Source organism: Quercus robur, chromosome 2 (assembly GCF_932294415.1).
Source record: "Quercus robur chromosome 2, dhQueRobu3.1, whole genome shotgun sequence".
Lineage (NCBI taxonomy): Eukaryota > Viridiplantae > Streptophyta > Magnoliopsida > Fagales > Fagaceae > Quercus > Quercus robur.
The window spans coordinates 74,557,073-74,571,199 of record NC_065535.1 but is presented as its reverse complement, the minus strand read 5'-3'; the positions used below and the strand labels follow the sequence as shown (position 1 = coordinate 74,571,199).

The 14,127-nt window shown below is 33.5% G+C and overlaps 1 protein-coding gene and 1 pseudogene across 1 annotated transcript; one reads left to right on the top strand and one right to left on the bottom strand.

The window, feature by feature from the left end:
- Window positions 1-4,408: 4,408 nt before the first annotated feature.
- On the bottom strand, window positions 4,409-5,822 carry LOC126715004 (uncharacterized). Its single transcript, XM_050415428.1, has one exon. The coding sequence runs from the start codon at window positions 5,677-5,679 to the stop codon at window positions 4,690-4,692; it is 990 nt and encodes a 329-aa protein (XP_050271385.1). The 5' UTR covers window positions 5,680-5,822; the 3' UTR covers window positions 4,409-4,689.
- A 4,721-nt stretch (window positions 5,823-10,543) lies between these two features.
- LOC126703230 (uncharacterized) lies at window positions 10,544-13,703 on the top strand (annotated as a pseudogene).
- Window positions 13,704-14,127: the final 424 nt, after the last annotated feature.

Below are 14,127 nucleotides of genomic sequence, written 5' to 3'. Positions count from 1 at the left end.
TTTGCTTGCCACCCTTTTGATTTGGATATCATATATATATTAGTTGTGATGAAGCTGATGTACCATATAATCTTCGAACTAGAAGGTTGGAGAAGCCAGCTTCTCATGCCATGCTTGGATGGTCTGAGACACTCTCTTACGTGCTACCTGCTAGGCTTACCCCAATTCTCAAACAAGAAGTATAGTCACACAATCTGATTTTTCAAAACAAATTGACATATGTTGCGATTGGTGATAATAAAAATTGTGCAGTAGGGAGGGTATGTAAAAGTGATTTTGTATCAATCTCAACTTGCCACACTTCTGCAAGTTATTAAAATTAGTGTGAATCAAATTGTGTTCTTTTGCATTAATCAATTCCCAAATAGCCTCTTTTCAAGTTCAAGTCTTCTTTGCCAATATGCACTGTGAAATGTTAAATGTTATTGTCTCAATGTTTTATTTCTTGTTTGAACATTATATTTGAATAGCTATGTCTCTAGTCTCTAATTAGTATACGAAAGATAATCTGAAAAATATTTCCGTTTTTAACAAGATCATGAAATATGTATGTTTAGTGACATTGTCATATGTCAGATTATTTGCTTGGTAAATTTTAGTCGATTTTCTTATGGTTGAGGCTTGCTCATGCCTTCTTTGACTATGTCAAAGGCAATGGGATCCTGTTTTAGAATTTCTCATGTTTATAAATAAAATAAAATAAACCACTTTTTCAATTTGTCAAAGTAAAACTGCTCTTCAGTTCAGACTGAATTCATATATGATATTGATTAATTTGTATATTGGTCTTAGAAGGGCCTTTTGTGTGTGTGTGTGTGTGTGTGTGGTAGTGGAACAAGTCTTGGAAGAATCTTTAACCACATAAATCCAAGCCACAAAAGTCACTAGTTTTAATTCACAAATATAGAATTGCAAGATCTTTTAAGGAGGATTTTGGTTAAACTCATCAAACGAAACTAGTTATAATCCATGTTGTTTGAAGTGGCAGTCAAGCTGTAGCTTCAAGGTCATTCCCTATTTTCCTTATTGTTAGGTTAGTTTAATTTATGTAAAACTCTAATATCTAAGTTTTAAGAAATTTAGTCAAAAAAAAGTTTTAAGAAATTTAAAATTCTACTCTATAGAAATTCTATCACAGAAATTTCAAGAAATATAAAATAAAATAAAATATTTACATTTAATTGAATTATTTTGTAGATTTACTTATGAAAAAAATAATATTTTGCATAATTAAAATACTTAAAAAATTACTATTTTGGTCCCCACATTTATACTATACAATGTGTCATGAATTAGTTTAATCCCTAAGTTTTTGGTATTGTGTGTCAAAATAGTCATTGGATCATTGCCGTTAAGTGATGATGGAGTTCTTGGATTGAATGGACATCTAGGGCTTCACTTTGTTGAGTACCGACAAGATCTAATATCCCCTTTATGGCTAGACTTGCAACTTCATCAATTTTTGCATTTTCAAGATAAAACCAACCATGTTTATAAACACAAAGCAAAGCAAGAAGGATATGATAATCAATACAAAAGCATAATAGTAAAGAAGAATATGAGTTAGTGATGGGGGAGAAGTACTCGAGTTGGTACAAGCCAAGTCTCAAAGATAGTATTTTTGTTTCTTGAGTGATTTGCATGGTATTCTAGTTTTGATTGATGAGGAAGACAGAGGAATGGCACTTAGTAATTACTAATTAGTTCTCATAAATAAGATAGGGTAAATTTAGGGGACTTGTTGAATTTGAGGGTATGAGTATTGGAATTTTTTAAATAAAAGCGGATGGGGTTTTCCTCCAAGACAAGTGAAGGACATGAGTTCCTTCTTTTACTGTCCCCCTTCTATGGAATGTTTTCCACCACTTTTATGCATGAAAGTCTTGGCTTTATAAATGGAAATCCTTCTAAAGAAATCCAAGAGTTGAGGTGTCTAACTCTTGGGTGTACATAATTTTGTAGTTAAAAGTAATGGATTTTGGAGATTTTTTTTAGATAAGTATTTTCATTGTTCCAAAGATGTGCAAAAAGTGTCCTCGACACAGTCAGGTTGCTGCTGGTTCTAGGTCATTTCCTATTTTCTTTGAGCCTGAGTGCAAAGTGGGAACTTATCTTCTAGAATCTTAATTTGCAAAAATCCTAGCCATCCAAGTTTGAAAAAAAAAAAAAAAAGAAGAAAAACCAAGCAGATCCTCCTGGAGAGGGGACTCTCAAGTAGTTTCAATTCAACAAGGATTATATTCTCTTCCGTTGAACAAAAATCTCGTTGTGTGTGCTGAACTGTACAGAGCTTATTCATATTCTCTGCATTGGGACGAGAATTTGATTCTAAGATATTGGTGGCACACCACAGTCAACAGGTACGACTTTTTACAAAAAATTGATTAAAAGCTTATCCATGTCCACATGTGCTCGATAAAGCATTCTTTTATGGATCATTGTAGAGCTCAACTAAGTGCAAATCATATAGGAGTATCATATAAGTAAAATAAGTCATCCAAAATGTTAGAATTGATTTCTTCATGCATTAATCAATGTGAATAAGGAGCTCCACATCCTGCAATTTCCATTGAAATCTAAGATATGAATTGGCATCTCACACTAAGGTTATTCACAGCATCTATCACAGATCTTATGGTCCGTTTGGATTGAGGGGAAGGGAAGAGGTATAGAGTAGAGTAGAGTAGAGTAAATTTAACCCAAAATTAGCCTATTTTCAGCTAACTCTACCTTGCTTCCCTCCACTCCCCTCCTTCCGCCCTCAATCCAAATAGACCCTTAATTTTGATCCAGGCCATCTCAATCACAAACAAGTTGAGAACAGAATATTGGAAGGGATTCAAAAATGCATGAGCGCGTGTGTGTGACCCATACCTATTAGTGCAGGCTCAAAGAAAAAATAAAGACAAATACTAAAAGACTGGCTTCTCTAATTATGTTTTTCATTAAAACAATAAGCTTGAAAATCACTTTCAATAATAAACACTAAATATAAGTTTACCAGATTTCCAAACTTTCATTAAAATTGGAAAGCTTGAAAAACAGGGGGAAAAAAATTACAATGCATCCAACAATATTCCACTTTTTTTTGGCAAGAATAAAAAAAAAAAAAAATGCTTAGAGCATATTTGATTGCTTTAGCCTCAATTTTATACAAATAACCAATACATACACAAGTAAGCAACCTAACAAACCATCCTTTTGAAATCTGGCATCCATCTCTACCTACTTTTGAAGTAAATCCACACCATTCAGTTATGTCAGACCAAAAATTCTAATAGACACCATGTGTATTTGACAAAAACATATAAACATTTAAATAATTGACAAAAAGTAAGCACAATGGCTTCCAACCCAAAATTAAATACATACCAAATGTAGAAAATGCACAACAAAGGAACCATATGTTAAACCTTTTTTTATAAATAAAACCATATGTGAAACTCAAACACAATGAAATCTACTGAGAACATAAATTGCACTCCTTTCCAATATCGATGTTCTCATTAAGTATCCAAGTGCTCCTGGAAAATTTACTTGGAGAACGACTGGCCTCACAAGTTTGTGAATGAAGAGCTTGGAGAAATAAGATTTTTATAGAATAAATAAACAAAAAAAGAAATTTATTGACTTTTCAATAAAAGGCTTCACCACCACACACGGGCACCCGCGCCGGGGGGGGGGGGGGGGGGTGGCGGATCTCTTCAAGAAAATGGAAAATAAGAGAGAACATCACTTTTCTTCTTTACTTAAAATCCATACAAACACTTTTTTCCATTCTTATAAAAATGCAAGCCACATTGCAGGAATATTCTGCCAAACCTTTTTTAACCATATATACAGCTATCTTAGGTTCCTAATCTAATTGCTGCCCATAATATTAACAAAAAGTTTGCTTTGTGATCCAAATACATTATGCTTTGGAGTTATTAACACGGTTGGTTAATGTCTTTAAGATAGGGTTTTAGTGGCAGCTCTTACCTGATTAAGTTTCATCTTTTCTGATGCTAAAACATGTTTGTAGATGATGAATAACAATGCGAACAAACAACGTAGTCATAGATAATGGCCACATAAAGACTAACAACACCAGATGTTATACAAAATTAGAGAAATTTTACTTCAGACACTTGTAAGGCTTTTGAAAGTCGCATAGAATTGAATAAGGATGATATACTTTACTGGGATAAAGAACTAGTCTTTGGAAAAAATTTATGTTTCTTAAGATTACTTTAACCGATGGCAATTCATAAATCCATCAGAAGACCATATTCTATTTCATCTAAGAAATATTGGGTTGATAATACCAAGTACAGAGAAACACTATATAAAATAGATTAATTGAAAATCCATGGAACTGATAAGCTTGTTCAAAAAAATAAAAAACTTCAAACAATACTAAATCAAATGAATCACAACAGACCACTCAATATCAGTATCAAAATCACATAAAATGAGAAAAGGAATGAAGTTTGGAGTTTCATTACAATATCAAACTGAAGCACACGATGTATAACATATAACTAGAAATCTAGAACAAAATCTACAAAACTGAAATCCAGTTAAAACGCTATCTCAATTCATGTACACGAAGTGAACCACATTCTTCACAACAATCACAAAAAATAAAAATAATAAAGTGAAACATTACATTCACCAGCTCAAAATTCGACTAGATTTTTTACCTCACTAATGAGATCCATGACCATTCACACCCAATTCCAACATACCCACATTCTGCTTTCCCATATTCTCCACTTCCTTAATCTCTTCACCAACATCATCATCAGAATCCAAAGTGAATTGTGCATTCTCAATTTGCTGCATTTCTGCGCTGAGCGGCCTATACTGAATAAAATCACCGGGAACTCCATACTTCCTGACAAAAACCGAGTAAATCCCCACGACCAAAATCACCATAAGTGCGAGATGACAATTAAACTGTAGCGTGGCGACCGCTCTTGCCCGGTGATACTCAGGGTGTCCCTTACACCTAATCGTATAATTCCCTCTACTCTTTTCATGCAAAGCACATCCATGAGCAATCAAATTGGTGTAAAAAGAAATACCCATTTGCACAAACCATGTCCCCTGTAGAATTAACCCAACCCCACGAGCCATTTTTGGGTAATTCGATTTTGGGGATTTCACTTCCATCATTGTGGCAAATAAACAAACAGCTATAGGTACAAGCAACAAATCATAATACTGATTTTCAATCCCACTTGGGTCTTTTCTCTGCAAGTAAAACAACAAAAACTCTTCCACGAAAGCGAAAAGACCAATCAAACTAAGAAAAGAACAAGGCATAGGAATGAAATTCTTGAAATTTACCACGAAACCCGTAAGGGAATAGAGCAAGAAGAGCGAGGCAATAGCGAGCACTTGTAGTTGGAGCGCCGAGCCCGTTTTGTCATTGGAATTGAGGGCGTCAAAGAAGGAGACCAAGGAGTTTAGGAGGAACAAGGAAGAGAGGACAGAGAAGAAAACGAAGGTTAAAGAAGAAGAGGAAGATGGGTTTGTTTTGGTTTTCGACGACGAAGCTTGTTGTGGTGGGTGAATTGTTGAGAGAGGTGAAGATTGGATAGAATTGTGATTTGGGTTTGTGGAGGTAAGGGCTTCCCATGTACCCATCAGGATGAATCCACCGCCTGCCATGGTGTATGTGAAGAGACCCATTGTTGAAGTTCTCTGCTTTTTCAATATCTGTATCAATGGAGATCTTGATCTTGATCTTGAGGATTTTTGGGTTTTCTGAGATGTTTGTGCCTTTGTGGGATTGTTGCGCAAAGTCAGACTGGGATTTGTGTTTGATTTCAACGGTTGGAATAGGACTTTTATTATTATTTTTTTTATTATTATTATTATTATTTTTTTTTGTCTTTCACCGGGCTGGTTCTGAGAAATGGGCTATTATTATTATTATTATTATTATTATTATTATTATTTTGTCTTTCACCGGGCTGGTTCTGAGAAATGGGCACCTTGGGGGCATGACAATTTGATTTTTTTTTTTAATAATTTATTTTAGGGTAAAATACAGTAATTAATTAATTATTCTTGAGCTTTGGCCTAATGATAGTCAAGTCCCAAATTTTTTGAATTGATCAATTTAGTCTCTAAATGCACATTAAGTGTAATGCTGTTAGCATTCTAACTCTTTATCTTAACCGTTTGACGGATAAACAATGTTACAACTAACTTATATGAAAGTCAGTCAAACTATTACAGCTAATATGGTCAACTTTTTTAACTGTTTGTTTGTGTTCAGGATCAAATTGGTCAATTTTGAAATGGAATTGATTGTCATTAGCTTAAACCTAAGGGTAACTACTGTATTTTACTCCTTTTTCTAACCTTTTATTAAAAAAAATTGGAATTTTCTTTTCATAAATAGAATCAAAATTCAGATAGTATTGTGTTGCTAGAAAATACTATCTTATGGGACAGTTTTATAAGATATCTCTCTCACAACATGTGTAGGTCTCACATATATAGATTTCACATATTGTAAGAGAAGTCTCATAAGACCGTCTCATAAAATATCTTTTCACTTATTATTAGAACCTAAAGGAATAGTGAGTCTTAATTGATTTCAACTAAAGCATAATAATTTAGTAATTATTATAATTTTAAAATTTTAAAAATTGTATTAGAAAAATATATTGTAAAATGTTGAGTTGATGTGAAAAAAATATATGCTTCCAAAAACTTATGTTATTGTATAAGAAAACCCAACAAAGAGTCTCGACAATTTTTAACATTTACACACATTATTGCCAGATCGAGTTCGGTTGTTTATCAAATAATAGGTTGATTAAATTGTGGCAAGACTTCTGACATGACTCGTGAATATAAGTTTTTTCATAACATTTTTCCTTTGTTTCTAAGCATGTGTGAAGGAGGGGATAATATCTAGTATTTGGAACAGTCACAAAACCGGTGGAATCCTCATGTGGTGACTGTGTGAGAGTTCCTGAAAGGAGGGTGGATGAATTTCTTTAAGGAAAAAGGGACTTATTTCATGATGAAATATATGTATGTTGGAAAGAAAATTGATGAAATATTCAGTGCATAATCATTCGTATTTTTATAAGATTTGTGCTACCTTGTATAATCATTCTTGTTAATAAGATTTTCTATCAATTTTTCAAATAATATAAGCCAAGATAAAGCATCTTTAAAATTTTCAAATAATGCAATAAATTCATGAAATCTGTTGCTAATGATTAAATCAATGAAGCTTGTGTTTTCCATGTTAACAAATTATGCATTAATTTTTCCATATGCAATATTGATTATCAAATATGATCCACTTTCTTTGCTTCATTCACTTTTCATAAATGATTTTATGGTTAAACTAAATTTACCTCAACTTAGAACCACAAAATCAACCAATCCAATTGGGAAAGAAAAATGATGAAATATTTAGGTCAAAATTTGTTTGGAGGAATCTTCCTCCAACCGATAATGAAGCAATTGAAAGATTTTCAATGAGTCATGTTATTTGTTTAAATAATACACATAAATATCTTATAAATGATCAACTTATGGGTTGAAGATCTAAACTTTGTTCTAGGTAAATTGTAAGTCCTATTGTAATAGATGTTTTATCTTGTTTGAGTTTAGGAAAGTTACCGATGAAAAAAAAAAAAAAAAAAACTGCAATAAGCATAGTTATACTCAAGTTGATATCCAAATTTCAATACCCCTTAAGCACTCATTGCCTATTCCTACCCGAAATTTTACCCACGAATACCCACACCTAACCACAAACACACCCCCCCCCCCTTTTTTTTCTTTTTTTTTTTAATTTTTAAGTTAAAAACGTGCTTTTCTAAAAACAGAAGAAATAATAATTTTAAGTGAATAATAAATTGTATGAAACTAACTCCATCCGTTTTTGTACAACAAAAGCAATGTTCAAATGCTAAATTCAAGGACTCAAATACTAACTCAAGCTAAAACAATAGACTTCTCCATGACTCCACCATTCCATTAACTAAACATTCGGACTCATACAATTCTACCTAATCCGGCCCATAGAAATAGGAATACAAAACAGCCCCTACTACGCGTCTCCTACATGGGATGATGGGAATTGTGTGCCTTAAAGGACACCATGGTTGAAGACACAAAACCACACGCTTAACAAAAACTTCATTGAAGACGGAAAATTCTTAGATATTTTTAGAGTTAGGAAACAAGTGTTTTTTTCTTTTACATTCGTGGTGAAGTCTACCGTGAGTTTAATGAGTAGATCTCACCATGAATATGAAAGAATGAAACGTTATTCTTTGTTCTCAGGACCTAAGAATTACTCATTCAAAACACAAATGCATCATTTGAGGGTAGTTCTCAATTTTAAGTGAAATGAAGAGAAAAGTAACATGCGGTTTTTATTTTTTATTTTAGAAAGTGGCCTTTGTAAATATATGGTCGCTTAAGCATATATAATCAAGTGTCCCTTGTAAATTCCAAACAATAAATATATATATATATATTTTTTTTTTTGAGAAAGAAGACTGTAGGGACACAAAATCTTCAGCGGCCCATCAACGTTGTTGGGCTCGCGCAAGGAAAATCCCTCACAATGATATTTGTAGAGAGTGGGCTCAAAAAAGGCCAGCGTTGGGTCGCGGGGCGGCATCTCGGGCCGAACTACAGGCATACCGACATGAGGAAGAGCTTCGGGCTGGATATTTAGGCCCTTCAATCTTGTATCTAGGAGGATTTGGCTCCTCGGATATGATCCGAGGCGTGAGGGCGCTGTTCCCGGTCACCCATCGGGGGGATTTTAGGTGATGTCCGGCGTGTCTTATCCAGACACTCACTTTCATCAAGTCTTTCTCAAGAAGCCAGATGGGAGCCCCCGCCTTTGGTCACATAACATTCTCTTTTATACTAGCCTACGTTAGTTGTCCTTCGTCCACGTGTAGGGTCGATCTTTCCGGGACAGATATCTGTCCCATCAGTCTAGTCCCAAATTAGCTGGAGATGATCCATAAAGCCTAAGATCCCGGCTCTGTTAGGGGCAGTGTCATGTCAAGGAAGGGTATTAAGGACTATTTCCATGAGATATTTTCTGACCTCTCAAGCTCGCCTGTATCCCATTTTCGTCAGTGGGGTTCTGGGCTTTCCGAGGACGAAGTGGTCCTCGGACGTGTCTTTGAGCCATATCGAGCTCACTACTTTTGGGCTTGGGCCCTGGCCTCCTTTAGTTTGGGGGCCTGTGGACTCCCTATAAGTGAGCGAGCCGGGCCCATAGACTCTTGGGCCCCACAAAGACAAAGATGTTTTATTAAGGCAGGCTAGATAAATCTGCCTGGAAAACTGATACAAGGTCTGGTGGGATGTCACCCATCCAAACGGTCATAACAGGTAGACCTTTTGCCTTGCGAGCTAGGGAGTGGGCCAGCTTATTGCACTGGCGTCGTACCCAGGATACAGAAAAAGTTGTAAAAAAGGAACTGAGGAATAAAATATCATTTATAAGATGACCATGCTGTGCTAAACTTCTACCTCTGTTTTTCAAAGCTTTAAACAGAGGTTCAAATATATATATATATATATATGGTTGGTAACACCATCTAATAACTTTCATTGGATTAATAATTCAAATATATATATATATAATTAAATAATTCAAAAATATATAAAAAAAATTCATTAATCAAATATTTTTTATTCGATTTGTAAAATTATATTTTGTGTAATTTTAAAATATAAAAACTTAAAATTTCAACATTTTACCTCTGAGATTGTTATTAATTTCACATTCAATAAAAAAGTGTTGAACGGTATATATCATTGTTTTAAATTACACCAGTTATAAGTTGTATATATTATTGTTTAAAGTTACACCAAGCATATACAACTTAAACGCAACTATACATATATACATACCCCCAAAAAAGGACAAAATTTAGGTACAATACTTTAAGTATTGTTCCTTAGATTCTTCTCTTAAGATTCAGTCATGTAACTACTTAATTAAAATATACATTTCCATCCCATGAGAAAAAATTCACATGGCAAAATTTTAATAAGGGAACCTAAGGAACAGCACCTAAATACTATACCTAAGTCTTACTCCCCAAAAAAAGGGGTATATAGAGTTTGGACATAATTATTCAATATATTTTGTCAAGGCTAAGGATACTTATTTTTCCCCCTCTTTGGACTTGCATGTTATTGCCTAGTTACTGCCAAGCTTCCACACAGACTTTATCTCCACTTTTTGGCCGACCTTACAAATTTTGAAACGGCATTGAACCCTCCAAAATATAGCATTGCGTATTCTTTGTACTAAAACCCCTAACACAATTACAAACACTACACTAGTGTCTTTTGGCAACCACAAAATGGCTTAATTTCTTATATATGCTATGCACTAGAATGCACAAAAGGGTACATGATGATGATCCAACCTATTTTGTTTATAAATACTAAGACTTTTTGCACTCTCTCTTCATCTTCTCCTTGGTATTCACTCTAGGCCTAGAGTCTGAACATATACCAGAGAAAAAAAAAAAAAAGGAAAATGAGCATCAATGGATTTTTTCACTATTTCAATGTTTTATACTTGGTCTTAATATTTGTGGGCTTCCATGGTTTCGTACGGGGATGGTTATTCACAGAAAAGAAACCTAACCCAAAAGATATTGCTGCCAGAGCTCGTTGGTTGGTCTCTCAGAATTTTTGGGGAGTCTTAAAGTATGATTGATCTCCCTCTCTACTCTCTAGCTTGTTAGCTCAAAATGGGTATAGCTGTGTTGTATAGGGATGCTTTGTTGAACTTGAAGCTTATTGTTCTTTTTAATGTTGCAGTACTGTTTCAATTGACTTGGGAGGAGCAACATTTGGGTAAGGTTTTCCCATTCCTATGCCTTAGAGAGTTACTTCTCATGTACAAGCTGCATATATAGAAGTTAATTAAGTTATTGTAGCATAATATAATATTGCCTGAAATATGTTAGTTTTTCCAAATGAATGAAAATGTTCTTTGTTCACTTTGAGATGAATATTAATTTTACATTATTGTTCAAATACAATGAAGGAATGTGGTTTCATTCAGTGATGGACTACCTCACAAAGGTAGTGGCATCCCATATTTCTACTTGGCAACTTTTGATCCATCTGCCAAAGATGCAATGAAAGATGAGAGAAGTTCATTCACTATCAGCGAGTATCCTCTTGGAACTTGTGGGAAGATACCCTGAGAACCCCAGTTGTGCAAAAATTACACTCACAGGAAAGGTGAGTTACAAAATCAGTTTTATCTAATTGTAATATTTGTATTGTCACATAGGTTGAAGAAAAATAAATAAAAAGAATTGTATGTCTGTACATATATATGAGTGTCAACACTATGAGTGACTATTTTGTCTGTCTTTCTAGTTTCCAATTTGCACATATTTCTTCCATTCTTATGCTTGAATATGCTTCAATATGTTATCCAACTAATTAAAGTACATTTGTAGAGACAAGTTTTAGAAATCTACATCAGGTGCCAAAGATCAATGTTAATGTCATTAATTGGATAATATATGTGCGTATAAGATGCTAGAGCTAAATTATCAACATTACGGGATTAATTAGTGATGTCAATAAATTTGTGTATATATATATATATATATGTGCACACTACAGTAAGATGACAACTGAAGTCATATTATTTAAATATTTTAAATCATAGCTTTTTTATTAGATAAATTAAGGATTACCCATTAGATAATGATAATAGTTTTAAAGATAGAAAAAATTTATAAAAAATTAATTTTGAATAAATTAAATAATAAATACCACTTTTATTTTTCATCACATTTAAAATGTAATATAAAAGAAATATAGTAATTAATAATGCTAAGAAATTTTTAAAAAGTTCTAAATGTAATTTTTTTTAATCATAGATGACAAAATAGAAATTGTCCTAAACTATAAAAATCATAGTTTTATATATATATATATATATATATATAATTTATTAGGTAAATCATAAATTATCTCGCATATAATAACAATATTATAACTAGGCACCTTACCCATAAAAAATAATCCTCTTTTCTTTCTTTTTTTTTTTCTTTTTTTCCATTAATGTAAATCTGATCATATATATTTGTAAGGGTTGGCTTTAGTTTTTTGGTCCAAAAGATGAATGAATTAAGACCTAAAGAGCCTAACACAATAAATTTGTAGAGAGTGGGCTGAAAAGATAGGCTTTAATGAAGTGACGACACCCTTAATGGGCCAAAGATGGTAAGGAAAAGTAATGAATAGACAAGTATGATACACATAAATTCTTCCTCAGCAATGTCCAAGGAAAGTAGCTCTTGAATATATTTCTTTGGGATTTTATTATAGTTCCTTTTTCTTAATACTACAGTGTTTTCTCTACAGATTCCTTCCCCCTTTCCTTTTAGAAGGTCTCTTACATTATATAGCTCCCTTCAAGCGATCTTAGCCCTCCATTTGTTGATTGTCCAGTCCATCACTTGAGTGCTTTTCCTATCAGGCATCTTCCCAAACCTCTTGTGAGTTGCAACAGTCAAAGCAGCACTGTTCAGGGGTTTTCACCATATAAATGCAGTCAGAGGGTTTGGTGGGATGCATTGAATGTGGAGGCACCCACCATCCCTCCAGTCATGTCAGGGCTAACCCCCTCTCTGAAGCTTTTTCTCAACAGCAAGACCTCCTCTAGCAATGGAACAACGACACGCGGCACAAGTACCTTACCTAAATTCTTGTGCCCCACAATATTAAAATTAAATATTCAACTAAAAATGAAACCCATCCATTTCAAAGCAAATGGAGAGCTCATAATCCTAGAAGAGCACTATTAACTTTGAAGAAATGTCCTAAAGAAACCAAAGCATCAACCATAATTAGTTTATATAAGTTTCTGCGACAATGGTGAGTTCCATTTAATTAGACTGGTAAAATTTTTTGTCATGAAATAAGAGATTTAAGGTTAGATCCTCACCCACACCAAAAAAATCAATTGATATCTTGGTTTGATGATAAAAACAATTATCAGAAGTGAACGTTATAATTTGAAACTATCTCTATTAAAATAAAAAAAATCCACCATAATGGATGAAGATTTCCTCCTATTTAAATTTTCCAATTTTCTCAAATTTTAACCAAATGTGAGAAAAGTGACATTTGTTTATTTTTGTGTTGTTGTTCAACAACCCCACTCCCAACCCCCAACAAAAAGAAAAATAAAAGAGAAAGCCTACGTAGAGTTGTCTTTGCTAGTAACTAGTGCTTTTGATTTTGACAAACCTGGATTAAAATCTTCCTGTAATGGCATTTCAGTTGAAGCTAGTTGATAAAAACTCTAAGGAAGCAGGATTGGCTAAAATCGCCTTGTTCTCAAAGCATAAGGAAATGAAGGGTACGTAATTGCACAAATTTGATACATTAATTGTAATTCTTCTTTCAATGGTCACTTTTTTTTTCTTTTTTTTTTATTACCTGAGACACTTGACATGTTGCAAGTGTTACTTTTTAATTTTTCTATATTTTTTACTACTAAATGTACCCAACCTTACACTTTGTGTTTCAAATGGTTGACAGATTGGCCTAAAAATCACAACTTCAAGTTCTACAAGTTGACAATTGAGCATATATTTTTGATTGATGGGGCTGGTGGTCCAAATTCTCTCACACTAGATCAGTACCTGCATCCCAAAAAATGAGTGCTAGAATTATGATTCCCTTGATCAGGGGAAAAATACTGGAAAAAAAATGTAATTTCTTTACTATTAAATATCCCCATCGTTTTGTGAATTGTTCATAATATATAATTCCCACTTTTCTTATTTGATTGTTCACTGGATTCAATGTGAAGTGTGTAAATTGAGACCGTTGTGTCAATTGTTTACATATTCTCACAATTGTGTGTCAAGTGTGTCAACCCATCGTTTGATAACAAAATATAAGACAATATGTTGTTGATATAAGCATTTAAATCGCAGGAACGGAGAACCTTTATTGTTTTACATTGTATTCTAAACAATAAACGTTCATAAACATTGGTTGAATTTGGAATCCAAATAGTTTGTGCATTTTATTCAATGTGAAGCGTGCCATAAGTTGAGACAGTTGTGTTTACTGTTGACA